The sequence below is a fragment of the Daucus carota genome, chromosome 1, assembly GCF_001625215.2.
Source record: "Daucus carota subsp. sativus chromosome 1, DH1 v3.0, whole genome shotgun sequence".
Lineage (NCBI taxonomy): Eukaryota > Viridiplantae > Streptophyta > Magnoliopsida > Apiales > Apiaceae > Daucus > Daucus carota.
The window spans coordinates 37,650,605-37,675,448 of NC_030381.2; the positions used below are offsets into that span (position 1 = coordinate 37,650,605).

Genomic DNA, 24,844 nt, shown 5'->3' on the forward strand with positions numbered 1-24,844 from the left:
GAATCAAATGGGACAGAGGGAGTATTTTGTATATGCATGTATGGGAATTTAAAAAGATAATCATACAAGTATAAATTCAAACCGACACATAACTGAATTCAAAATAATATAGTTTTATAAAATGTATCAAGGTTTTCCAACTATTGATGAAATACAAGTTTTGAAAATTTTATAATATATAATTTTTCAGAAATTTTGTAATTAAATATTGTTCGATATATTCGTTTTCTTCATCATTTTCTTTCTTAAAATATTTTTAATTGTTTATATATTAATATGTGGTTTAGGCATCATACCACATATGATATTGTATGGTATTTACAAGCAAATGATTAAGAAGCAAAAAATATTTAAATAAAACTTATAAGTGAATAGTAAAAAGATACGAGGGAGTTTAACTTATTTTGATAAAAATTGGTGAATGAATGGAGGATAACATGAATATATTATATATTTTTAAATTTTAATTTTATTAAATCATGAGTTTAAATTACATCCCCATGATATATACTCGTAAGAATTGGACACGGAGTTCAATTAAAATGCATAAAATAATGATAAAAAGAAAGTGGATAAAGCTATGGTATCTATTGATATATCTAGAAAAATATGGTACTGTTTGGAAATTAGAAGTTTACGAAAAATTAGAGGTTTTGGGTGATTTAAAAGTTTGCTAATTCAATCCGCTAGTCAAAACATCTATTTCAATCCGCTAGTCAAAACATCCAATTCAATCCGCTAACAGCTAACCGCTAATTTTCAAACAGGGCCATATTAAAGTGATGGGTGGACAAGTTTTTATAATATAATTTTTTTAATATTTTGATTTTTTTTAAAAAAAATATACTCCTTCTTTTCACATTTTATATGACCGTTATTTCTTCTTGGGACGTCCAAAAAGAATGAACCTATTATAATTACTATTTTTGAACACTACCTTTCAATATCACACCCACTAACTCTCTATTTTATACTCTCTTTTTATCTAATAAACACTATCACACCTAACCCTTTTCCCCAATGTCTCAAATTTATTATTAAATATTGATAGGTCACACCATTTTACCCACTTTCCACCTACATTTATTACCTTTTTCTTAATCTCCGTGAACTTATTTATTTCTTTTTATTTTGAAATTTTTTATGTAACTTTCCGACTTCTTTTTATCTGAATTTCTCTGAAGTAATCTATTCGTTTATAATTTAAAATTTCACGTATATCTGTTACTTTCAACTCAACTAACAAAAGCCTGAAATTCTTTGTCCGAATTAATGTTTTGAGTCAAATTAGTTCACATAAAATAGGACGGAGAGAGTATAGAATTGAGTGGGACATTAGAAAAAAATATAAAAATCAATAGAACGGAAAGAGTACAAAATTCAGTTTTTCTAATAAAAATAATAATCACTAAAAACCAAAATATATGACCTCACGGGTTGATTAGGTACGGGAATGAGTACAAAAGAAACCCAATATGTAGCGACAGAAATGAGAGTAAATGTATGTCAGTTACGTAACAGGAGCAACAGCAGGACCGAGGCCTTTAATAAAAACAACCGCACTCGCAGGTAAAATTAAAAAATGACCGGAAATAAGTAAATTAAAATTTATAAGTGATTTTGTATGGTGAAAAAGAAAAAATTTATAAGTGATTAAATTATTTGGAAGAAAAAGTATAAGTCCTGAAATAAAAATTAAAATTCTCATTTTTTTTATAAATACTTTTATACAAATAGGTTAAGATAAAGTAAAAGACAATCTTTTATCAAAAAAAACTTTTTATCAAAAAGAAGCCAGAAATGGTCTTCCCCCGAACATGCACACTGACACAGTACACTGATTTGGTAGTATACACATTTCTTACTCCCTCCGTCCCACAAGATTCTTTACAGTTTTCTTATTTGGCCGTCCCACCCATTTCTTTACATCACAAAATTTTCCTAAAATAGTTAATGGGTCCCACCACTTTCTCACTTTTTCTTCCTTTTCACACTACTTTTACTCCACCAACTCTCTTTTATATATTAAAAATCAATGGATCCCACTACTTCACCCACTTTTCTTTCTCTTTTCCACTACTTTAGAGCAACTCCAAGGGGCTCTCTAAACAAGCTCATAAGTCTAAAATTTAGGAGCAAATCAAAATTTAGTGCTCCAATGGGCTCCTAGATGCTCTTTAAAAATTTAGGAGCCTACTCTCTCTCCTTTCTTTTAAAGAGCATCTAGTAGCTCCTAACTCAATATTATATTATTTTTCCTTCAATCTTCTCTCTCTTTTAGTTAACTTTTTCCTCTCATTTATATAAAATAAATATAAAATGTGAATAAGGAGCCAAATTTAAAGAGTAGCATTGGAGTTCTCATGTTTTCCGGTGTATTAACTTACTAGGAGCCACATTTTATATTATTGTTTAGGGAATGATTTAGGAGTACCGTTGGAGATGCTCTTATACTTTACATTGGGTTTGGACACGGAGGGAGGGAGTATTTGTAAGTTGTTTCTTTTTCATTTTTTTGCTAAATACTTATTTGTAAGTTGTGGATGCACAACTTTAATACAAATTCATGCCAACTTTTGAAAGCTTTATGAATCATCCAATTAGCTTAAACCACCTTTAAACAAAACATAGAAACAAAAGAGTATGCAATCGGTGATGGTGTTGAAGAGCATATATTCTTTGTTTTTAAACGAGCGTCTAATATTTAAAATGAGTACCATATCATTTTCAAAATATCACGACTGTGGGAAGTGAAAAATTGATAATAATAATTTTATAGAGAATAGAAGAATAGTATTTAAAAGAATAATGAATACAAAGGTTTTTTAAACAAGATTGTAAGAAAAATGATTTGTAATAAAGCGAATGGAAAAAATATAAATAAATAAATAGATTCTTAACTCCTACAACAAGAATATAAAATTTATTTTCATTCTCACTTGCATGAATGAATCCATAAAAGGTCCCTTTCATACGGCACTAACAAAAACGATCGGTCAAAACGAAATTTCGGACGTGTCTTGATTCCTTCACGTTTTGAGCCCGGTTAGGTTTTGGATTTCTTAATATTTCAGTTCCAGTTTTGCATGAAGAACGGTAGACCCGAAAATATATATACTCCCTCCGTCAATTTTATACGTTTGTTTTTCAAGGCTCGACACACCTTTCAAGACTCTTAAAAAAAACATAGTTCTACAATTTATTTTTAAATTTTTTTTTCATAAAAGTATAAATATTATATTTTTATACAAAAAAAGAAAATCCTAAAAATAATTTACACAACTATACTATATTGAAGAATTAAAGTCCATGCTGCGCCCCCGTCCCCCGATGTATACTATTGACCGGAACGGAGGGAGTAATATATATATATATATATATTTCTCCTCATAAATTATTCTTAATTTATTTTTCCTATTTATTGTCTTATATTATATTTTTGTTAATATATTAGTTTACTACTTTCTATAATCCAGATATGAAATGATTTACTTTTAATATATAATAGTTTATTATAAAATCTATTCAAGTAAATGTAAATGATTACAGAGTAAAGAAATATAAAGAAAAAGAGTTAAACTAAAATCAAAATTTTAATTCTTTTGGTTCGAAACAAAATCGAAATTTAGGGGTCCTTAAAGGTTAATTAAGAACTGAATCGGTTTCTAAAATTCCAACGATTTTTTCAGGTCCGGTTCGAGCCGGTTGGAACAGTTGCTCACCCAGCTGAAACTCACACAATAAGATACAGGAACACACACCATTTACAAAAGAATGGAGGAAAAATAAACACAACTCCATCAGATAAAGATTCGGGAATTATCAACACATCCAAACATGAAGCGGCAAATAATAGGAGGGTCATCCAGATATTCTACGAGTTTCTGGATCTTGGCATGACCACGTAAACAACTTCGTGGTCGCAACAAATACTCCAGGCTAATACCAAGATTTTTAGCAAAGGAGGATATCATCTCAACTACTAAGATGTCTTAGCTGGGACAATACGGCTCATACGAATATTTGTTTTGTGCTGGGTCGTACCAAAGTGCAGATGCACCACATAACAATTAACAAGTAGATCAGCGAAAACAGAACCTTCAAAACACGTGTTTTTAAGAGTCTGCTTCATGTTATTTCATTTGCCAGAAGGCGCCATACAAGAAAGTTGAAGATAAGTTTAGCACACTTTGTACAATAAGCATGCAAAATGGCAGATCATTTGATCTTGGGCGCAATAATCGAGTGAAATGGGACAATAATCGAGATAGTACTCCCCGTTCTCTAATAACAAGGCGCCAGGGCCCCTTTCATAAGAGATAGAACAATCCCTCACTCGACACCTTAAAGTTGATCAGTACAAAAACATTGTGATCCGTCTTACTCATTTTTAAGTCTTTAACCATGCCTCCAACTTTTTGATGAAAAATGCTAGGATTCAAGCCCAGAAATTTCAAGATTTCCCCTGATAAGTTCGACCACGTTAAAATTTAAAGTTAAAAACTAATAAATTTCCAGTTAATAAGTTTGACCTCCAGCTTTTGCACAAGCAGGAAGCTCAAAAATAGGGCAGTTTCAGATGTCTACAAGCATCAACAATCTCGAAAAGAGTATTCACAATAAATTTAATTAACAAGTTAAAATTCATATGCTTCTGATTGAAAATCGCAGAACTAATCTGCAGAAACCAAGTATGCCATCTCCCGCATAGGAATTCCTTAACACTATACAAACAAATAAATAAAACTAATATATATCGATATTTCTTGCTTAAACCAATAGAGATACCTCAACTGCTACACATGATCGGATCGAAGCTACATCCACAAACAAAAGCACAATAAGCCCGTCATATCTTGCACAAATAATACAAGAAACAGCCCCAGAGCAGGGAGAAAGATGGCCATCACAAGTCCTGCAGTGTGATGGTGTTCAGAACTAGAATGACTTGCAGCCCGAAGATCCTTTACAGCTTTGATTCAACAACCACAGATCATAATCTATCTTAAGAGTTGCCAGAAAATTGAGATCAGAGCTCTGTAAGGACAGTAAATTTTTTTTGGTCAGAGCAAAAGTTCATCACATATTTGTTTGGTCTAGTATATGCTGGTTGACGGTAGTTACGAAGTTGATTGGCCTTGGTTCCAGGCCTACAAAGAGAAAAAAGCCAGCGTAACAAATCGAGAGGCTGGTTGGCTGAGATTAAAAAAAATTACCTATTATTTTAAGTAAAAATGTGAATCATAAGTAATAGGAAAAAAAATACTGGCTTTCTCAACTTTCTATTTCTCTCCGTGGAGTTTTTTAGAGGTGCTTCTGATTCTTCACACAAATGGGTAGAAGCCGGCTTTCTGTGAAAAGAATCCCAACTTCTCATTCCCCAAACATGGACCTAGTATTATTATCATCAGAGAAAAGAGAATATTTTGCAACGCAACAGACATCTCACAATAATTTCCATGTCACATCTCATCGTATATCTCAGCACCTTAATAATTTAAAACTACCTTAACCAGTTCTGCATATATCTATCGCTTTCGCCTGTGCTAGCATCCAAGGTTCCGTTCACACTTCATAGTCAATTTAAAACTTACAACAATTTTTCTAAACATATATTTATTTATAAATATATGTATTCTAAATGGATGAAGTAGAACAACTATCTTACTGTAGAGGTGGCAAAATGGACTCAAAACCATAAAACCAAACCGATCCAAACCAGAATTCAGGATATGGGTTAATAAAAAAATCACATATATAAAATGGATTTGGACCGGTTCCAACTTCCAAATCACATATTCAACCCTAAATATGGATCTAAATATGGATCCTAATCATACTCCAATAATCCTTTTCCACCGCCTCATCATTTATCCATCTAGGATAGTTCCAGTCATTATTACCATTCTGATTTTCCATTTTTGACAGACTCAGTATAATAAGTCACGAAGAGATGCACATAAAAGTAGGTCAACAATCTGGTCAACTCTGACAATGTGTGTATGTACGTGTGTGTCCATATCCGTGTATTTAAATTTCTTATTAAGGAGTGACTACTGTGATGGATTGATAATTTGAACATAAACTAATTTATACAAACTTGATTATCTTTATTAATTGGACTTTAATTTAAAACACACTAGTAATAGGAGAATACTCGGTGGGTGTATACCCTTTGCTGAAATTATAGTATTTAATGAAATGAAATCTAATAGTTTAATCAACATAAAAATGATACTTTATAAAGATAATAGATCATGAATAGCTAGTATAATCATATTTAAAATAATAAAATACAATCTTAAATGAAATTTAATTTTTCAAAATATATTTAAATGACAATAAATAAATACGATTTATCCATATTTCAAACCAAATCCATAAAACCAATCCAAAACCATAACCATATTGAATCTAATATGGATTTTAAATGGTTTTGGTTTCCAAACCAAACCAAATCCATATTATTGGGTCCAAAACCAAACCAAATCCATATTTTGCCAGGTTCTTACAAAGCATTTACTGAAAATCATTACAGCATGACTTGACAACATTCTTTCCCAACAGCTGCAGCTCCATTGCAGAGCAATACATTCCCAACATAAGAAGTAGATTAGCGAAAACAGGACCTTTAAAACACATGTTTTAAAAGTCTGGTTGATGTCATTTCATTTGCCATAAAAGAAAATTGGACACAAGTCTAGCACATTGTGTACAATAAGCACACAAATGGCAGATAATTTCATCAATCATCATGCTACTCATACTTTAACCAGGCCTCCAACAACTTTTGATGAACAGTGCTATGATTCAAGCCCAGAAATTTCAAAAAATTTCGCGATAAATTTGACAACATCATAACCTCAAAGATCAAAAACTAATAAAATTCCAGTTCATGAGATTACCCTTCAACTTCTGCACAAGCAGAAGCTCACATACAGGCCAGTTTCAGATTCCTACCAATTTAGTAACAAGTTGAAATTCATATGCTTCTGATAAAAAAAACTCGGGAACTAAGCTACAGAAATCAAATAATCCATTTCCCGCATAAGATTTCCTCAACACTGTACAAACAGAACAATATAAACTAATCTACAACGATATTTCTTGCATTAAACCAATAGACATGATGAGCTAAAAAGAGCAAAACAGAGGAAGACTGCAAGGACCAACCAGAAGAAATTCAAGATGGAAGCTACATCCAGAAACAAAAGCACAGCAAGCCCGTCAAATCTTGCACAATGAATACAAGAAACAGGCCCAACACAGGGAGAAAGATGGCCATCACAAGTTTTGCAGTGTGATGGTGCAGAAAATTGTGATCAAAGCTCTCAGAGGATAATACAATTTTTATTTTTCAGTGTATATTTCGTTTGTTAGGTCCACAGAATTAGTGCACAAGTATATGCTTTTAGTTGACGGTATATGCGAACGTGAGTGGCCTTGATGCCAGCCCTGCAAACAATAATATTTTTGGAAAATATTCTTCTCAGACATGTATACGAATGGGTAAGGTCTGTATGATAGTTATTCTACTTTTAGAGAATAACGATTTGGCACAGTAATAGAAAAAATGTTACTCCCTCCCTCCTATCAGGTTTTTAGTATCTATTTTGAAGCTCTAGTTTCATAATATTTTTCAAAAAAAAATTCTCAAAATAAAAGTTTGACGTTCAAACTTTTATTCAAAAAGAACAAAATTTAAGTAAATTTTGAACTAATCTACCGTGCAAGTCTCATCTCCGAATAAAATGATAAATCAATGACTTGCAATCCATGAGAGAAATAAAAATAAATAAATCTTTTTTTTAGGGACGAAGGATTGATGTTGACTTAGATTATGATGCAGGTGTTTGGCTTGAATTTGGCAAAGGTAACACCAACGGAAATTCTTAAACAATTACTTTAACCAGTTCTGCCTATATTTTTTTCTTTCGCCTGTGGTAGAATCCCAAGGTTCCATCACTTCATAGTCGACTTAAAACTTACAATAATTCTTCGAAACATAGATAATTAGATAAATACTATATACATTCTAAATGGATTAAGTGGGAGAAACTATCTTACAAAGCATTTACTGCAAATCATTTTAGCATAACTTGACAATATTCATTCCCAACAGCCGAAGCTCCATTGCGGAGCTAATACCCTCGTTATAACAAGTGCTTTAATCTCGACGTCCGGCTTTAACAGAAGAGGGCGTGCACCACATGATGCTGGTGTTTTAACACTTTGATGCGGTTGATAGTTGCAAGTCTAGAGATTACATATGCCAAAGTTAATATAACATGGTGGCTGGGTGCAATGATTAGTCGAGCACACCACCCCACCTAACCTACTTACTAATTATATTTGTACAACTCTGAAGCTTGAAAAAGAAACAAGGATTGAAGCACCTGAGAGGGGAAATCTTCTCTTTGTTTTCAACTTCCGATTGGTAGTGACAATATTTAGATAGTACTCCGATACTAGTATTTAAGCATTTCCCCACATTCTTGTAAATAATGGTGGACAGTTTAAAGAAATTCAACCATTGATCCTCTACATGGCGGAGAACAAGTTTCAACATCACTTCTCATTCCTGTGAATCTGAAAAGAAATAAATCAATCATCACAGATCATTTCAAATCTTTTGAACAGATTTGGTTACAACATCCACATAGAACAAAATTAAATACAAATGTCAATATATTTAGCATATGTGGATAAGTATCAAGGCATTCATTTTCTAATGTAAACTTTTGTCACAAAGATTGTATTCCATCCTGCCAACACCACCTTAATGAACTAGCATTTTTGCAAACGTGGATAAGTATCAAGCATTCCTTTCATCATGTAAGCTTTTGTCACAAAGATTGTATTTGATCACACCAACACCACCTAATGCACAAGCATTCTTGCAATATGCCAATACCAGAAAAATGATATCTCCCAAGCTAACAGACTAAAATATATTATTAAGACTTTTACTCAAACATGAAGCAGAAGTACACATACAGATACCATGAAAGTCCTACACTCTACAAAAAGAGGTTACAAGAAAAGTTTCTACTGCGATATGCCAGTATCTTATCTGAACAACTTAACATAGTGTTCTACAGTCAAACTATAGAATCATTCACATACATCTAACCATATAAGGTAAAGGAATGAGAAATGAACAAAGGTTGACATTAATCAATATGAGCTAACAACTGAAATTTCAGATTTATATACTTATCCATCACAATCCATAGGAATACCATATCACAAAGCAAATAATAGTTTTGTAAAAAAAAAAAATACCAAAGATCACTTAGCAAAATAACACACGCATAAAACAGTTCAGGCTATATAAAGCTGGACAGCACAAAAGTTTTTTTTAGCTGCAATTACAAAAATTATTGTCTGCCTTCCTGTCCCTAACTCTAGCTGCTTCTTTTTCTCTTTTTCTTTTTGTATAAAAAACAATATATAAGAAGTGGTCCGAGCACTTGCAAGTTGCAACACTATTTCAATCTATCTTCCTTTTATTTTCAAAAAATTATTTTTGGGGACTGGTAAGTTGATTTATACACGTCCACTCTTATGTAAAATCCAATAGTACACCAAAGTTCAAAGCAATAAATTTATTAAGAGTCTAAGGAGAAGTTTAATATTTCATATGTTAGGTCTTAATTTTTTTAAAAATAAATAAAAAATATATATATATATATTAGGTACCAAATAAGATACGGGAAGAAAAGGTAAAAAGAACGTTCTTCAACAAATGAAAGCACGAAGGCAAGTGCCAAATATTATTGTACCTTTGTCATCCACAACAACTGGATAATTAGCATTCTTCAACATATTGCTCTCCAGCGAGCCACTACTGTTGCGCATATTTGGTGATCTGATTGGTACTGGGGAGAAAGCACCACTCCTTCCAGAATGCTCATTTGGAGTCTGATTCCCCATATGATGATTTAAGCAAAAGTCCAGGCCAGTAATTGAAGAACCTCCTACCTTTCTCTTGCTCTTAAACCTTCCCCTTGCAGGATTGCGAGGAACCCAAATAAGAGAAAGTAAGGCATAAGCTAAAACAAGCATATGGTATTTACTCTTTTTACCGGTCTTTTTTCTTCTCAAGGTATCTCCGCACAGATTCTTTTCTGCTTGCTGTACCTTCAGCTGCATTAATATTATAATATTATATAAGCAGGGGGAACTTGAGACTCCCGAAATGGAAGATTATAAATGCTGTCAATTAACATTTGCCTAGCATAAATTGATGCCGACCTAGTTATCATATTGGAACAACAAGTTACAAAGAGGACTTATAGAATCAAGCCGCTGGAGTTTTGTCATTGAGATATAGTTTTCCACCAAAACGTGCATTATATAATATTTTCAGGAAGATATATTTAAAGTCCATTGCCCTGTAATTCTATAATACTGCAGTGAATAATTGAACTACAAGTTTCTTCAGATCGGAAGTTCACAACAACAGCCATGAGTATGACTATGCATTCTCCTAACAGAATTTTGTAATACACAAGGAATAGTACCATTGTTTTCTTCACGAGCAATGTTGCTTTCTTCAACTTGTGCTGTACAGTTATCTATCATTTTAACTGTCAAATTCAAATTGAAATGGAAGGTGTTAGTAATAAGATGTGCATTTGACAATAATAAATTAAATAATACTGCACCGACTCGAAAGCAGACAGTGTATTGGTACACTAGCGACCATAAACTAATCACAGCAGGACTCGTTTGTCAATAGGAGAAGTCACCATAAAGGAGCACAACTGAGTGAATTTAGCCTTACCTGCACGCAAGTTTGGCAACACCGTGACAGAAGAATCTAAGCCAACTTTGACGCTTGCAGGTTGTAAATGACAAGGTAAAGACCTAAACACTGTATTTCCTTCAAGTGAAGTCTCCTGAGGAAACTGAAGTGGGCTTGCAGCAAGCTGCATTATAGCTTGTGCCTACAACATTTTTGGTTCCACGAGAATTACTGAACCTGACCATATTTAGTATATGTAATATTTAGAGATCCTTAAAAAATGGAAAATTTCAATACCTTCGCAAATGGAACATCGTCATAAACATTCACCTTGCCGCAATAGAAGATCGTCAGTTGTTCAACTTGTTTGCTAGCAACACCTGTAGTTCTGGAGCAATTTAGAAAAATTCAATCTCTGAGGTCAAAATCAAAATGGGCTGTTTCATTTATTAATAAATGACATATTCCAATCACTATCTTCAATTCACTTAGTATATATTCACATTCAAAGAGAGCTATGAAACATAGTCATTCAGCAACCCAGTCTTGTTAAAGGCATAACTCTCTTTCATGCTACAAAAGTATGACCTATGTTACCCGGACTCTCCATTTTTGTGCCTATACCCGTGTCCACCGGACATGACATGGGTGTGGGTATGAGATCTGAGTCGGATCCTTCGTATTACAACCGGACACTTCACCTTGTAACATCCCAGGTCAAAATGAGAACTTAGGTCTTGTTTCAACTTGTTTATAGAGATCAAGATCCACGAATGACTTGTTTCTATGTTGTTCTGTTGATTTTATGCTTCAATTTTCAGTGTATGTGATTTATGTGCAGTAGACACTATTTTTATGAATGTATAATAAATCAGTCTATATAAAGTTTTACTTGCGTGGAACTTAAGTGCCAAGTCCCCGTACCCGAGTCTAATTCCGGATCCATGTCCACGAATCCTAATTATTCTTAAACTACGAACCTGACTCTTGGATCTGTACCCGTGTCCGATACCCATACCCGTGTCCGGGTAACTTAGAAAGTATCAAACAATCAGCAAAGTTTAACTTGAAGGTAACTTCATCTTATTATTCTTAGTGTACTACAACAACATTGTTACAATTAACAATAGCCGATTAGGTATTTAAGCTAATGCAATTGTTCCTGTACCGCCCAAACCCAAAGCACAACACGATTTAGTTTAGCTTATGCAATAAATAGATGATGAGTTGTATTTCCAAAATTGGATTATATATAATACTTTCTAACTAAACAACTAATTTATGTCATCACACTGTGAATTGTTTCTTTTTAGAAATCTGATTCTAATCTTTGACTTGTTCCTCTTTAGTATCATTGTTGTCATGGTGTTCGACTAGTCGACGACTAATTGACCAGCCATTTCCTAGGACCAAATGGATAGGTGGACTGTAAGATTAAAGGCAAATCGGTCCAACTTGGCTGACTTGTCGACTAGCATGCATACTGCACTCAGTTTTCTGCATATCTGTAATCTATTTCTGCAATCTGCATACTCTTTTCCAATTTTCTGCATTTTGTTACATCCTAATCTGCATTATTCAATTTTCGGTGCTATTTTTTGAATTTTGCACTTATTAAGAGGACGGAGGTAAATAGTTATTGTACTCTGTGACAGTATATACTACACACTGCACTTAGTTGCATATTTTTTTTAGAATACTATCAATTACGTAATTATTCTTAGTTAGAAAAAAAATATAATTATTCTTTTATACACTTCTATACAAATTTATATACATTCTTTTTAAGTTATTGCTAAATTAGTATTGCGTAACTGTATCTCCTTAATCCCTAAAATACAACAATGTCATATGTGTTACAATTATAATATATGTATGTATGTATGTATGCATGTATGCATGCATGCATGTATGCATGTATGCATGTATATGTACATAAATTAATTGTATACTGCATGAAAATATTATTGATCTGTAGACTAGTCAATGAGCCGGACATCCGTCAACTCGACTTACTGCCATGACAGCCATATTTGGTACTCCCTCCGTCCCCCTCATTTGTTTACATTGGGGGACGGGGGCTCGGCACGCATTCTAATGCTCTCGTAAAACGTAGTTCGGTAAATTATTTTGAACTTTTTTTTCTTCTGTATAAAAATTTGATGTTTAAATTTTTATACAAAAAAGAAAAAATTTAAAAATAAGCTATAGAACTATGTTTTATATGCGCATTAAAATGCGTGTCGATCAGTGTGAAAAAACTGTAAACAAATGAGGGGGACAGAGGGAGTAGTAGTTTTTATCTTGAAATCAGTTCAAATTTAAGTCATTTAATTTGTTAATGTTAAATTTGTTTGGTTATCTTGCAAGTTGCATCGTTTTTTTATATATATAGAGTTAGTCTTGACATCAATTTTATAAGTTGGTCTCACTGCAATTAGATAGCAGTAATAAATAAATTGTTCATTAACTTGTTACTAGCGTAAAATTGAAATTGCACCATTTAAAACTGAAACCCAATACTTGATTAGTGGTTACTGTTAGTGTTACAACTGCAATTCCTAATTTTGGGAACGGTCAAGTCTTCAACTAACTAATTGCCTAATTGGGTTGTATAATGGTTTTAAAAAACATGTCATGCTCATTACTTAACGTCTAAACGAAGAAATGTTATCAAAAACTACGGAAAACATGTTTCATAATGGTGTTCTCAAAGATATCAACCAGAAAGAAAAAAGATACACACACCACAATGTTAAGCACATTGCGACATACATATACAAAAACCATAACATCTTCACCAAATCAGAATGATGACGCACGAAACACATTAAGCATATCTTAGTAACCACCACTAACCACAAGGAAACATATATATATATATATATATATATATATATATGGAAAATCACATCTTCGACACCACCCTTCCCGACAGAGGAGCCGTAATAAGTGTAATCACTATTATATCCAATAGAAGTCGAAAGCAGACATGAAGCATCACTATAAAAAGCCAGTAGGACTACTTCAAGACAAAGAAACAGATCCAATTATATTACTATGGCAGGCAAGTACCATTAAATGTCAACCATTTTACTAGATAACCTCTCCTAAAATTGTTACTCCCTCCGCCCCCTGAGTAGTATACATTGGGGGACGGGGACGGGGACGCGGCACGGACTTTAATGCTCTTGAAAAGTGTAGTTGTGTAATTTATTTTTAAAATTTTCTTTTTCTGAATTAAAGTTTGGATGTTAAATTTTTATTCAGAAAAAAAAAATCTCAAAAATAAGTTACGGAATTATATTTTATAAGAGCATTGAAATGCGTGTCGAACAGTCAAAAAGAAACGTATAGAATTAAATGGGACAGAGGGAGTATTCCATAGAGTGTAATCTACTTAACAAAATCACATAAAACACATTACCTAATACGGACAACTATAACAAAATTGATAATAAGATACATTTCATAATTTTTACGAAAAAGTTACCTAGGAGGAACAGTTTCATTATAAGCAGGAACAAGTCCTCCCTGCAAATCACTAGAACTATCAGGATTCACCTCCGGCACTTTTTGCGTACACGGAACTGATTCATCAGCTGAAACAGATATCTCTGTATCAGCACTCGTACCTCTAGGCACCTACATTACAAAACCTAATTGTTAATTAACACGCCTCAAACAACTAACTCCCGAAATACTCAAAAATTAAAGTACACACATTATACCTACACGATCTAGTAAAAATTATCTAACTACGCAGCAGTATTGTTCACATTACCCCTACACCGTCTCCAAATAAAATACAAATTAACTAACTACAAAGTAGGTTAATTACGCACTCGATTAGGTACAATCTGAGGGCGAGGAATGTGGAGCTTTTTGCGAGCAGTAGCAGCATCGGAATCAGAAGCCGGTTCAAGAAGCGCCTTAAGAGATATAACTTGCTGGATCGCCTGAGATTTGTTCCACGACGGTCTCCTCATACCTAACGTACATCATTTATCAACTCAGCACTCGAAATTAAGCACATATACACTTGGAAAATAGAAAAATGAGAGTTAGTACCTTTGTCTTTGAGATAACGACGGCAATCTTCGCGAGTGAGCTGAGAAATGTCATCTTCGGTGAGCTGGTGGAGAGGCTTCTCAAGTATTGACTTGCTGATGCTTTCTTCCGGCGTCATGACGTCAGATTCCGGCATCGAATTGACCGGAGAGAGTGTGGAGTTGTAGTAATGATTATTGTTCTGCCTCAAAATTGGGGCTTTTTTTAAGTGTGTGTGAAGTTGTTGTGGTAGTGTGTGTTTGACTGATTAGTGTGTCGGGGGGTTTGGGCTGCGGCGTCGCTGCTGTGCGTTGAAATTATTACCACTACTCTACTTTATTTTTATTCCTTTCCCGGTTGGATTGTGTTTACACATTTTCGATATTTCATTTACGTACTTGCTCTCCGACAGATTTGTTTAAGTGTTGGACTTTTTTTTAGAATATATAAGTCAATAATTTTGCCAAAATATGATACAAAATTGTTTTTTATACTGTGTGAATCTTTTATCTAATGACATGCAGGTATGTTTCAATTCAGATAAAATAATTTTTATGTTTGAAAAAATATCCAAAAAAAAGAAGCAAGATTCGCGGATCTGAGAATAAAAAAAGAGGAATTTCTTTCAAAAAAGTATACCGACTAACTAAAAATGAAAACAGTCCCGTAAATTTAGTCAATAAAATTTTAATGGCCAAAAAGAAATCTCAGTTAAAAAGACACATGAACAACAAAAATAATGAAATAAAGAGGTAGTGAAAAGAGTATGTGGAAAAGATATAATCAAACACAATAATATATATCAAACACCGAAACAAAATCATCTAAAATAACATGATTGTTAATTAATAATAAAACAAAATCGTCATATACGATCAAAGAGTCAGTCAACTATGACACTTCTTCGAGGGAGTATAATAATTTAAATAGATGATGCACAAATATATTAACACAATTAATAATATAAAGTCTTATAAAAAAAATCACACAAATCAAACTTTGAGATATATAACTAACAACAAAGGAATAATATCACCAAATGTAATATTTAAAAATACAGAGACAAAAGATTTCTAAACTCGTGGTCAATTCACATGATTATTATCTTAAGTAATGCAAAAAGATGGAAACACCCGATGTGGTTGGAGTTGAATTACAGCTTGACTCATCATTGATTCATCTCAATTATTAAGTTATACCAAACAATATTCAAAATCACCATATCATCATTCGTCATCATTTAATGGTTGATGCAACTATATATATTAGTCATTGGAGGATTTTGATTCGAACAATTAGATATCTAAAGATGATATAGATGAAAAGATAATAAAATAAATATTATGATTTTGTGATCGGTTTGTTTGAAAATGAAAATATTTGATGAGAAAATTGAATTAGAAATATATTTTTGTAACTATAAGAGAGAATATAGGATTGCAAGGGTTGGAGTTTTATCCTGAATATTTATGTGTTGTCTGGTTGCAATAAGTTGTAATTAAAATATAAATCTAAAAAGGTAATGACATTTTTGTAAATAATACATGAATAAATTAAATAGTGTTCTATTGGATATTATATAATTATTAATTTATAAGTTAATTTTAATCATTTAAAAAAAAATATTAGCTGGATTTTTGTTTATTTGTCTAACTATAATGATCACAGTCAATCAAATCGGGTCAGACGTAATCGCGATGTGGATGATGCGATTTTTGACTAACACACAAACCAAACCGTATACGTGGTTTTACTAATTTCTCATACTTAGAGCATCTCCAACGGTGTTAGCTATAATCGTTGGCTAAATTGAACCTATAAGACGTTAGGTAAAATTTGCTGAACCTGTAAGAGCATCTCTAACGACGTTGGCTATAATCATTTGCTAAATTGAACCTGTAAGACATTATGTAAAATTTGTTGAACCTGTAAGACATTGTACCTCAATGATATTGGCTATATTGGTTGGCTATAATTTAAAAATAGAATGTTATTAATATTTTAGTTTGTTAAAATAGAATATATCAATTTAATATGGTAATAAATGATGTGCAATCATCCTACAGATTTCTTACAGACCTGTAGAGGTTCGACAAATATAGCCATCATCCATTGGAGGTTGGCTATAATTATAGACAACAGGTTCACGTGGTTGGAGTATGATTTCTTCAGTAGGTTGGCTAAATTTTTTATATTTGGAATGACAACTCATTTTTTAACTAAGGGGTTTGTATGGTTGGAGATGCTCTAAGACATACTTCAATGGTATTGGCTATATTGGTTGATTATAATTTAAAAATAGAATGTTATTAATATTTTAGTTTGTTAAAATAGAATATATCAGTTTAATATGGTAATAAATGATGTGCAATCATCCTACAGATTCTCTTACAAACCTGTAGAGTTTTGACAAATATAGCCATCCACGGGAGGTTGGCTAAAATTATAGATAACAGGTTCACGTGGTTGGAGTATGATCTTTTGAACAGCTTGGCTAAATTTTTTATATTTGGAATGCCAACTCACTTTTTAGCCAAGGAGGTTGTATAATTGGAGATGCTCTTAGAGTATCTCCAACCATTGAAAACCCTTAGCTAAAAGGTGAGTTGTCATGCGAAAAATAAGAAAATTTAGCCAAAAGTTTGAAAAACTCAATTCCAACCATACCCACCTGTTGTTCGAAAAACTCAATTCCAACTATATCCATCTGTTATCTATAATTTTAGCCAACCTCCTATGGATGACCAAAATTATCGAACATCAACAGGTCTGTAAGAAATATGTAGGAAGATTGCACATCATTTATTACCATATTGAACTGATATATTGTATTTTAACAATCTAAAATATTAATAACATACTATTTTTAAATTATAGTCAACCAATATAGCGAATACCATTGAAGCAAAATGTGTTACAAATTTAACAAAATTTACATAAGGTCCCATTTAGCCAACCATTATAGCCAACGCCGTTTGGAGATGCTCTTGAAAATCTCTCTATATAACACTCCCTTATTTTTCAAGTAAACGTAAGAGTTTTTGTTGATTTTCACCGGTGAAATCCGTTACTTTCTTTTGATATGTTTTTTTTTTCGATAATACTTCTTACTAGATCTGTTTTTGGATGTTAGATCCATTATATTTTTCAAGATTTTGATTCGATGATAATTTAATTGGAATGAGTAAATGACGAGTTAGACTGCCGTTCAACTTTATCTTACCCGATGTCTACATTTATCAGCAAGATAAGAATCATATGAAAGACCTCACGAGAATTATACGAGTTCAAAATTTTATATCTTTGATACAATTCACTGACACGAGAGTATACGTAGTATTGTGAATAAAAAAAAAACACTACTCTAAACTCCTTTTCTTTTTCTTTTTCAATATTTGAGAAAAAGTAAAATGAGATGGGAGAACACCATAGGAGTTTTGAGTGACAAACCCTTTACACGCGATACTCCATTCCATTTGATAAAAATAAAGTATAAATAGATGCACGAGGACTCCCGAAGTTTCTAAAACATATCACAAACGGGCATATATACCTCCCTTCCACGCCTCGTCATCTTCATCACCGCCTCACTAATCCCGTAAACTATTTCTAATCTCTCTCTCTCAAATCACCGGTATATTTAACTCAGTCGAAGAACATGTGGCCGCCACCTCAGTACCGGAAAAATGACGTGGAATCAGGAACTAACCGCCAACTCTATCCCTCAATGCTGGAATCTCCTCAGCTCCGCTGGTCATTCATTCGTAAAGTCTACTCCATCGTCGCTCTTCAGTTGCTTCTCACCGTCGCCGTCGGCGCCGTCGTCGTCTCCGTTCATCAAATCTCTCATTTCATCGTTTCTACTCGCGGCGGCCTTGCTGTTTACATCCTTCTCGTCATCGCTCCTCTTATTCGTACGCTTTTTTAATCTTCTCTGACCTAAATTTATACAATTACTTAAAACACGAGAACCTGAGAACAATTGTTTTGCACTTTATAAATAGTATGTGTAATTAGGTGTTTTTACTGACATAACTAATTATTTGTTCGGCTTTTTTGTTTATGTGTGTAGTGATGTGTCCGTTGTACTACTATCAGCAGAAGCATCCACTGAATCTTGTACTACTCGGATTGTTTACGATTTCACTTGCGTTTCTGATCGGTTTGTCTTGTGCTTTTTCCAACGGTATGTTCACGCTTTCTTCGCGATCACTGCATTGTTGAATTTTGCTTTGAATCATATATACTTTTCTGTTACGTAATGAATGTAATCAATTCTGATTGATTAGTACTTACAGTTAATGACTTTATGGTAACTTACGTATTTATCTTGTTTCTTATTTATTTATAATTTAGGTTAAGAATTATAGCTGAAACTTCACCAAAACTTTAGTTTTTGGAATTATGTGTTAAGTTTATTGTTAATTATACTGATATTTCTTTTCATACGTGGTAATCATGTTTCGATGAAGAAAACAGTGGAAACAAAGTCTTCTGAGTGAAGAAATCAAGTTGAAAGCTGTTACTGTATAATTTATTACACGAGCGTATTTTTTGCATTCACTTTATGCTCTTTACCTGTTTCTCCGAAGTCAGAAGTTATCAGGTTTTAAACCTGGCATGAATATTAATTTGCGACAAATAACCAAGCTAAGTACTATAGATGAAGTGATAGAAAACTAGACTCTTCTTTTATCCATGTCACAGCTTTCTTCTTACAGTATATTCAAAATTATTGGCAATAATTCAGCAAAATAAAATAAAAAAAAATTATTGGCGGAGTTCTGTCATTAAATTTAGAGAAGAACAAAGGGGGTCTCCTTATTCTTAATTTCCCACCAAGTAGTACATGAACCCGTTTTTAGTTCGTGGTGTTAAAACATGTTATATATCACTCTGAGGAATTGCCTGGTTCTTCAATTAATGTGCTCCAGCAGTAGTCTAGCTTTCGTGCATAAACAAACTTTTTGATATTTGTAAGTAACTTTTTGGCTACTTCAAGTGAACTGATTGCCAACTATGAAGATGTCTAAATTATGAATTCTGTAGCGTCTTTGTTGCCTTATGTACTTTCAACAATTAGATGGGGAATTGGTAATCTTTACATTTTCTTGATCCGCGTTGCTTATGTATCTTGGTTTGCAGGGAAGGTTGTTTTGGAAGCAGTTATATTGACAGCAGTGGTAGTTGTGAGTCTTACTCTGTACACATTCTTGGCAGCAAAAAGGGGCTATGATTTCAATTTCTTAGGCCCCTTCTTATTTGGTGCAGTTCTTGTGCTTTTAGTGTTTGCTCTGATTCAGGTTTGTAAATCTCTACATTATATTTTGATAAGTTGATATACTGGTTTGACTTCTAACTATGTTCTGCATGTCAGATACTGTTTCCTATGGGGAGGGTATCACACATGATATATGGTTGTCTGGCAGCTGTTATCTTTTGTGGGTACATCGTCTACGATACCGATAATCTGATCAAGAGGTACACATACGATGATTACATCTGGGCTGCTGTTTCTCTTTATTTAGATATCATCAATCTCTTCCTTGCGCTGCTTACTGTTTTTCGAGCTGCTGATGCATAGAGAGCAGTTGTCAGCTTTTCTTGATAACCTTGCCCTCATAATAACTCTGACTAGTGTTTGTTCCTCTATGTAAATATTGTAAGTGGTCGACTGTTGAAAGCTGTTGGTGCGTTTAGCAGAATGGAAAAAAATTGTGCTATGCATAGATGACAATTGCTAGCTTTTTTTGATAACCTTGTATTGATGATAACTCTAATTACTGCTTGTTCCTTTATGCAAGTATTGAAAGTGTTTTATTGTCTGAAAGGTGTTGGTGTGTTTTAACAGATTGGGAAAAAATTGTGCTATGAAGAATATTGTCAAAAAGATTTTTTTGGAGTTATTTGTATAATGTACGGGTCTTTTTAGTTTTGTAGAACAAATGCAATTTTTGTAGAATATCTTAATTCCTCAAGCCACTCAACTAAAACACAATAAAAGATCTTGTTTCTCTCCCATGGAATGCAAAGTTGAGGTAGCCAGATAAACACTATTAGCAGAATGAAAAACTCAAAAAAAAAATTCATTATTAGTTCCTTACAAAGTTCGCGAGATATGGGAATCAACTTTTGTTTATCCTCCTCTGATTTAAAAAAAGCCGGTTGTTTAGAGGCATAATCTGCAAATTCTTAAATCATTAAATCATGTTTGTCATTATGTTTGAAGAACAGACAATTATGTATTTTGTCAGCCTGACTATATTCTTTGCTCTTTGTTTTTGGGCTGTCGAAATGTATATTATTACAATTTTCTCTAAATTATATATATGTTTACGGTTTAGTATTATGTTCGAGAATGGTCTGTTCGTATTATTATTCAAACAATTATGCATAGTCACTGCATTTATACCATTATTTGAACAATTATACATAGCCACTGCAGTTATATTATTATGTAAACTTTGAACACTTATAGATAGCCCTAATGATTGACTTCTCCGTGATTATATGAAGGAGACATCATATGTGGTAATGTGAATATCGGGCGCAAAGTTTCTACAATTACTATCAGTTGTTTTTGTGAGGGTTGAAAATGTGGACTGTTGTATGTCTGCACCAATATATATATTCAGATTGCTTGTGTGATCTTCATATGTGTGTGTGTGTGTGTGTGTGTGTGTGTGTATTGTGAACTTATAACTGAGGGGCCTATTGGTGTATGGCCTGGTTTGTGTGGTGGGGATATATGTTTTGTGTTTACCCTTCTCTAATAGCTTATATTGTCAACTCTTTACCTGAGTGGGGATATCTTCTAGGATCCAGATATTGTTCGATACTGTTTGGTACAAGCTCACCGATTTGGCACTCTAGATTGAATGGACTACTAATAGGAGTCCAACAGGATACTTGTGGCGGAGCTAAAGGTGAGTTAAGGGTTGAACCCTTGATTCACAAATGTTAGACATGAGGCAAACTAACTTGGTTACTAGAATCTAATGCTTTAATGCTAATGATCTAATACCATTATCAGTAATGTTTTATAAAATTAAAATTACAGGGGTGTGTTGTCCCCTGGTTCTGATGTGGCTCAGCCACTGCATTCGGGGTAGGTGAGTGCTGCCAAGTCAGGTATCATTTACATGCTCTGTCCTATGCAATCGAAGACATTATTTGGCAACTTAATTGTATTTTTGTATTGCGACTCAGTGTGTGAGGTAGGCGAGTGCTGCCAAGTCAGGTATCTTTTGCATGCTGTGTCCTATGCAATCAAAGACGTTATCTGGTAACTTCATTGATTCCAACTATGATTATTGGAGGGCACAGACATAGTAGCACAGCTCTTATTTCTTGTCCCTACTAGTATTATTGGTAGTGTCATTCTGAAGGAGGCTATAATTGAATCACAGGGATTATAAATGTCACCCATGTATTTTGTTTAATTTTCCCCTAACGAGTATAGGGTGTCTATGAATGAGAAATCGCTAGGTAAATCTGTCTAGTTTTTCAATTTTACAATACTTTTTTCAGCGCTTTGGTTGGCGAAATAGAAATTGAGGTAGGGCTGCATCGGAAGTTAAATGTGTTGGGTTGAAAATAAATGAGAGCTGTGAAATGTCGGTTTAAATTTTATTTTAGAGCTTCATCATTCTCTTGTTCCACTCCTTTCCGCGGATACACTCATATGCAGTCTTTGAACTTTGTGTTGAGTGATTGTTTCTTTTTTGTTCTTTATCCCTGCAGAAATTTTCTAAATTATTCCCCATATCATGTTTATTTCGCCCTGTTTCATCTCTATCCTAGGCCTTTAACTTTCTTTGAATATCTTATGACCTCCGTCCTATAACATGCAGCCAAATGTAACTTACCTTATATTCTGTTTGACCGGAAGAATTGAATTTGGATAGAATAGGAAGAAATTTGTATATTATGAGTTTTCTCTTTTTATTTCCGTTCGTACATATAGAAATTAGAGCTCAGTTACATCAGTCTCATTCTTACTTATCCATGTTCTCGAAATGTCATAAAAAAAATTGAATCTCCTATTGTTCACCTTTTCCTTTGTCCTCTTGCTTCTATTAAATTTGGTCTTTATTTTTTTTTTCTTGAATCTCAATTTTCTCATCATGTTTGATTTAATGGCTCTAACTCTTCTGACCAAATGGACCTGCTTTGTGGTCTAAGTCATGGGTAGTTTATAGGACGCTGTTCTTGCATAGGTAGATAGACTTACTTTTTAGCGCATCCTTAATATATAACTGATTTTGTGGTTGTGGGTGTTCCGTGTCTAAACTAATCTTCCAGGACGAGACGTCTAGTGAGATTGCATCATTGGTTTGTCTGAGTGAACCTTCTAAGAGCTCAAACTAATGTCTAAGGATAACTAATCGATGTTTGATCTTTAAAGCTGTTGTGAGGGCACATGCCAATGGTTTTGAACTCGAGCAGGATAGCACTTGGTTCCTTATAAACCCTCTCATTTCTGTTTGTTTATGCTATAGAATCAAGGGGGCTACAATATCATGGCAAAGTCCCACATTGTTCCATTGTATTGTACAATTGGCCCTTGTTGAACTCTTGATCCAAATCTTGTACTCTCTTCTGTCCCTTTGATTTCTATACATTTTCCTTTTTTGATGTTAGATTCAATTCTATACATTTTAAAACTTTCTCGTAATAGTAACTTTTTATAACATAACAATCCCAACTGCTTATATCAATTAAATATCGGTGAGTTTCATCACTTTATCCATATTTTTTCCTTTCTTATTATTTTATATTACTTAATAATTTTTTTTTAGTCTCCGTGACCAATTCAAACGTACAGATCCCGGAGGGACCGAGGGACTATCATTTATTCGAGAAACCAATATAGAAAGATAGAAACCCAGTTAATGTCTGGCTTATCTTTAAAGTTAACTTGCTCAATTTTCTTACTAATGATATAGAAAGTTAAGCAATCTGTAACTACTTGGGCCAGTTCACCATCCTTGAGTCCGATAAATTATCTTCCGTAGGTCGCTTAATTGTGGGAAGAACCCCAAAAAATGGGGCCAACATGCCAAAGAATGTAAGCAACATGACTTTATATTTGTGTCTAATCCACTATTAGTTGTTGCTAGATACTCAGCTTATATACTGATCATGTCAAGACCTGCATTAATCGACTATGACATGCATTAACTGGTTTAGCATATGCTAACCCGATTCTGTATGCTCCTGCTTTCTGCAAGTTTCAAGTAATTTGTGGACTCCGCCCTCTCAGTACTGTTCCGCACTGACAGCAGTGGCAGCAATCGCAAAACTATATATTTACATATACATGGCGTACTCCCTCCGTCCCAAATTACATGTTCATTTCGGTTTTTAAGAAGTCAAATTGAACAATTTTTGACTAAATATTAAAAAATATTTATTAATTATTTTTGAAAATAAAAAATTATATTTTAAAATAGATTAAATATACTTTTGAATGATATAATTTTTTTGACTTCTTCCAACTATATAATATATATAAATTATAGTCAATTTGACTAGTCAAAAGTCGAGGTATATTGGGACGGAGGAGTAAACAAATGAATCTTCACCCAAGAAGAGGGAATCCCGACCAGCTCGGGTGTCACAGTGTTGACATTTGAGCCATGGCAGAACTCATTGCAGTTCTCTGCCATCTTATAAAATAAAACTGAGTTGATTGTTGTTTTCTAGAATTCTATTATACGCGTATTCAAGTCTGTGAAACTGTAAAGAGGATGGTTCTTGTTCATCTTCCAAGTGAAATCATAACTTCAGATATTTTCAAGATTTGTGTATCATGGTTCCTGAAAAAGGAGGAAGGTAAATAAATCAAGGGTGAATCATGATGTTTCCCAAGTAAAGAAGAAAAGTACAGACATGATCCATCTGAAAAATCCCATGTGGTTGGGCTTACAAAAGTTCGGAAAAGTGAAATAAACCTCATAATAATTTGTAGAGACAAGAAAAGACACCCTACCATGTCAAAGATTGTGCTGGGATTTGCTTAGCTAATCTTGTCAAATGATG

At 33.4% G+C, this 24,844-nt stretch overlaps 2 protein-coding genes and 1 long non-coding RNA gene across 6 annotated transcripts; 1 reads left to right on the forward strand and 2 right to left on the reverse strand.

Annotated features, from left to right (window-relative positions):
- Window positions 1-4,489: 4,489 nt before the first annotated feature.
- On the reverse strand, window positions 4,490-7,545 carry LOC135148217 (uncharacterized). Of its 3 annotated transcripts, none has more exons than XR_010286147.1 (3): window positions 7,174-7,512; window positions 5,280-5,392; window positions 4,490-5,150 (listed from the first exon to the last, which is right to left on the reverse strand). It is a non-coding gene; the product is annotated as an uncharacterized LOC135148217 (long non-coding RNA). The 3 variants fall into 3 exon arrangements; XR_010286143.1 differs by having other exon boundaries at window positions 5,280-5,351; window positions 7,174-7,510; XR_010286142.1 differs by lacking the exon at window positions 5,280-5,392 and having other exon boundaries at window positions 7,174-7,545.
- Window positions 7,546-7,994: 449 nt separating this feature from the next.
- Window positions 7,995-15,229, reverse strand: LOC108202535 (protein TIFY 4A). 2 transcript variants are annotated; one of them, XM_017371089.2, is made up of 9 exons: window positions 14,822-15,229; window positions 14,596-14,741; window positions 14,244-14,395; window positions 11,048-11,138; window positions 10,790-10,952; window positions 10,527-10,592; window positions 10,089-10,149; window positions 9,786-10,003; window positions 7,995-8,589 (listed from the first exon to the last, which is right to left on the reverse strand). In XM_017371089.2, exons 1-9 carry the CDS (start codon window positions 14,955-14,957, stop codon window positions 8,576-8,578), a joined length of 1,047 nt encoding a protein of 348 aa, XP_017226578.1. In that variant the 5' UTR covers window positions 14,958-15,229; the 3' UTR covers window positions 7,995-8,575. The 2 variants fall into 2 exon arrangements, with proteins under 2 accessions (XP_017226578.1, XP_017226506.1); XM_017371017.2 differs by having other exon boundaries at window positions 9,786-10,009; window positions 14,822-15,185.
- A 3,079-nt stretch (window positions 15,230-18,308) lies between these two features.
- On the forward strand, window positions 18,309-20,625 carry LOC108196559 (protein LIFEGUARD 4). Its single transcript, XM_017363896.2, has 4 exons — window positions 18,309-18,714; window positions 18,873-18,986; window positions 19,946-20,103; window positions 20,178-20,625. Exons 1-4 carry the CDS (start codon window positions 18,459-18,461, stop codon window positions 20,382-20,384), a joined length of 735 nt encoding a protein of 244 aa, XP_017219385.1. The 5' UTR covers window positions 18,309-18,458; the 3' UTR covers window positions 20,385-20,625.
- The last annotated feature ends 4,219 nt before the right edge of the window (window positions 20,626-24,844 follow it).

Bases quoted from the DNA above. Each gene is read 5' to 3' on its own strand.
- LOC108202535 (XM_017371017.2), bottom strand. From the start codon at position 14,957: ATGCCGGAATCTGACGTCATGACGCCGGAAGAAAGCATCAGCAAGTCA. The intron at 11,139-14,243 runs GTAACTTTTTCG...AAATTGCTCCAG, and splicing joins AATGAAACTGTTCCTCCTAG to AACTACAGGTGTTGCTAGCA. The intron at 10,010-10,088 runs GTAAAAAGAGTA...CAATCCTGCAAG, and splicing joins CTTGAGAAGAAAAAAGACCG to GGGAAGGTTTAAGAGCAAGA.
- LOC108196559 (XM_017363896.2), top strand. From the start codon at position 18,459: ATGTGGCCGCCACCTCAGTACCGGAAAAATGACGTGGAATCAGGAACT. The intron at 18,715-18,872 runs GTACGCTTTTTT...TTATGTGTGTAG, and splicing joins CGTCATCGCTCCTCTTATTC to TGATGTGTCCGTTGTACTAC. The intron at 20,104-20,177 runs GTTTGTAAATCT...TCTGCATGTCAG, and splicing joins TAGTGTTTGCTCTGATTCAG to ATACTGTTTCCTATGGGGAG.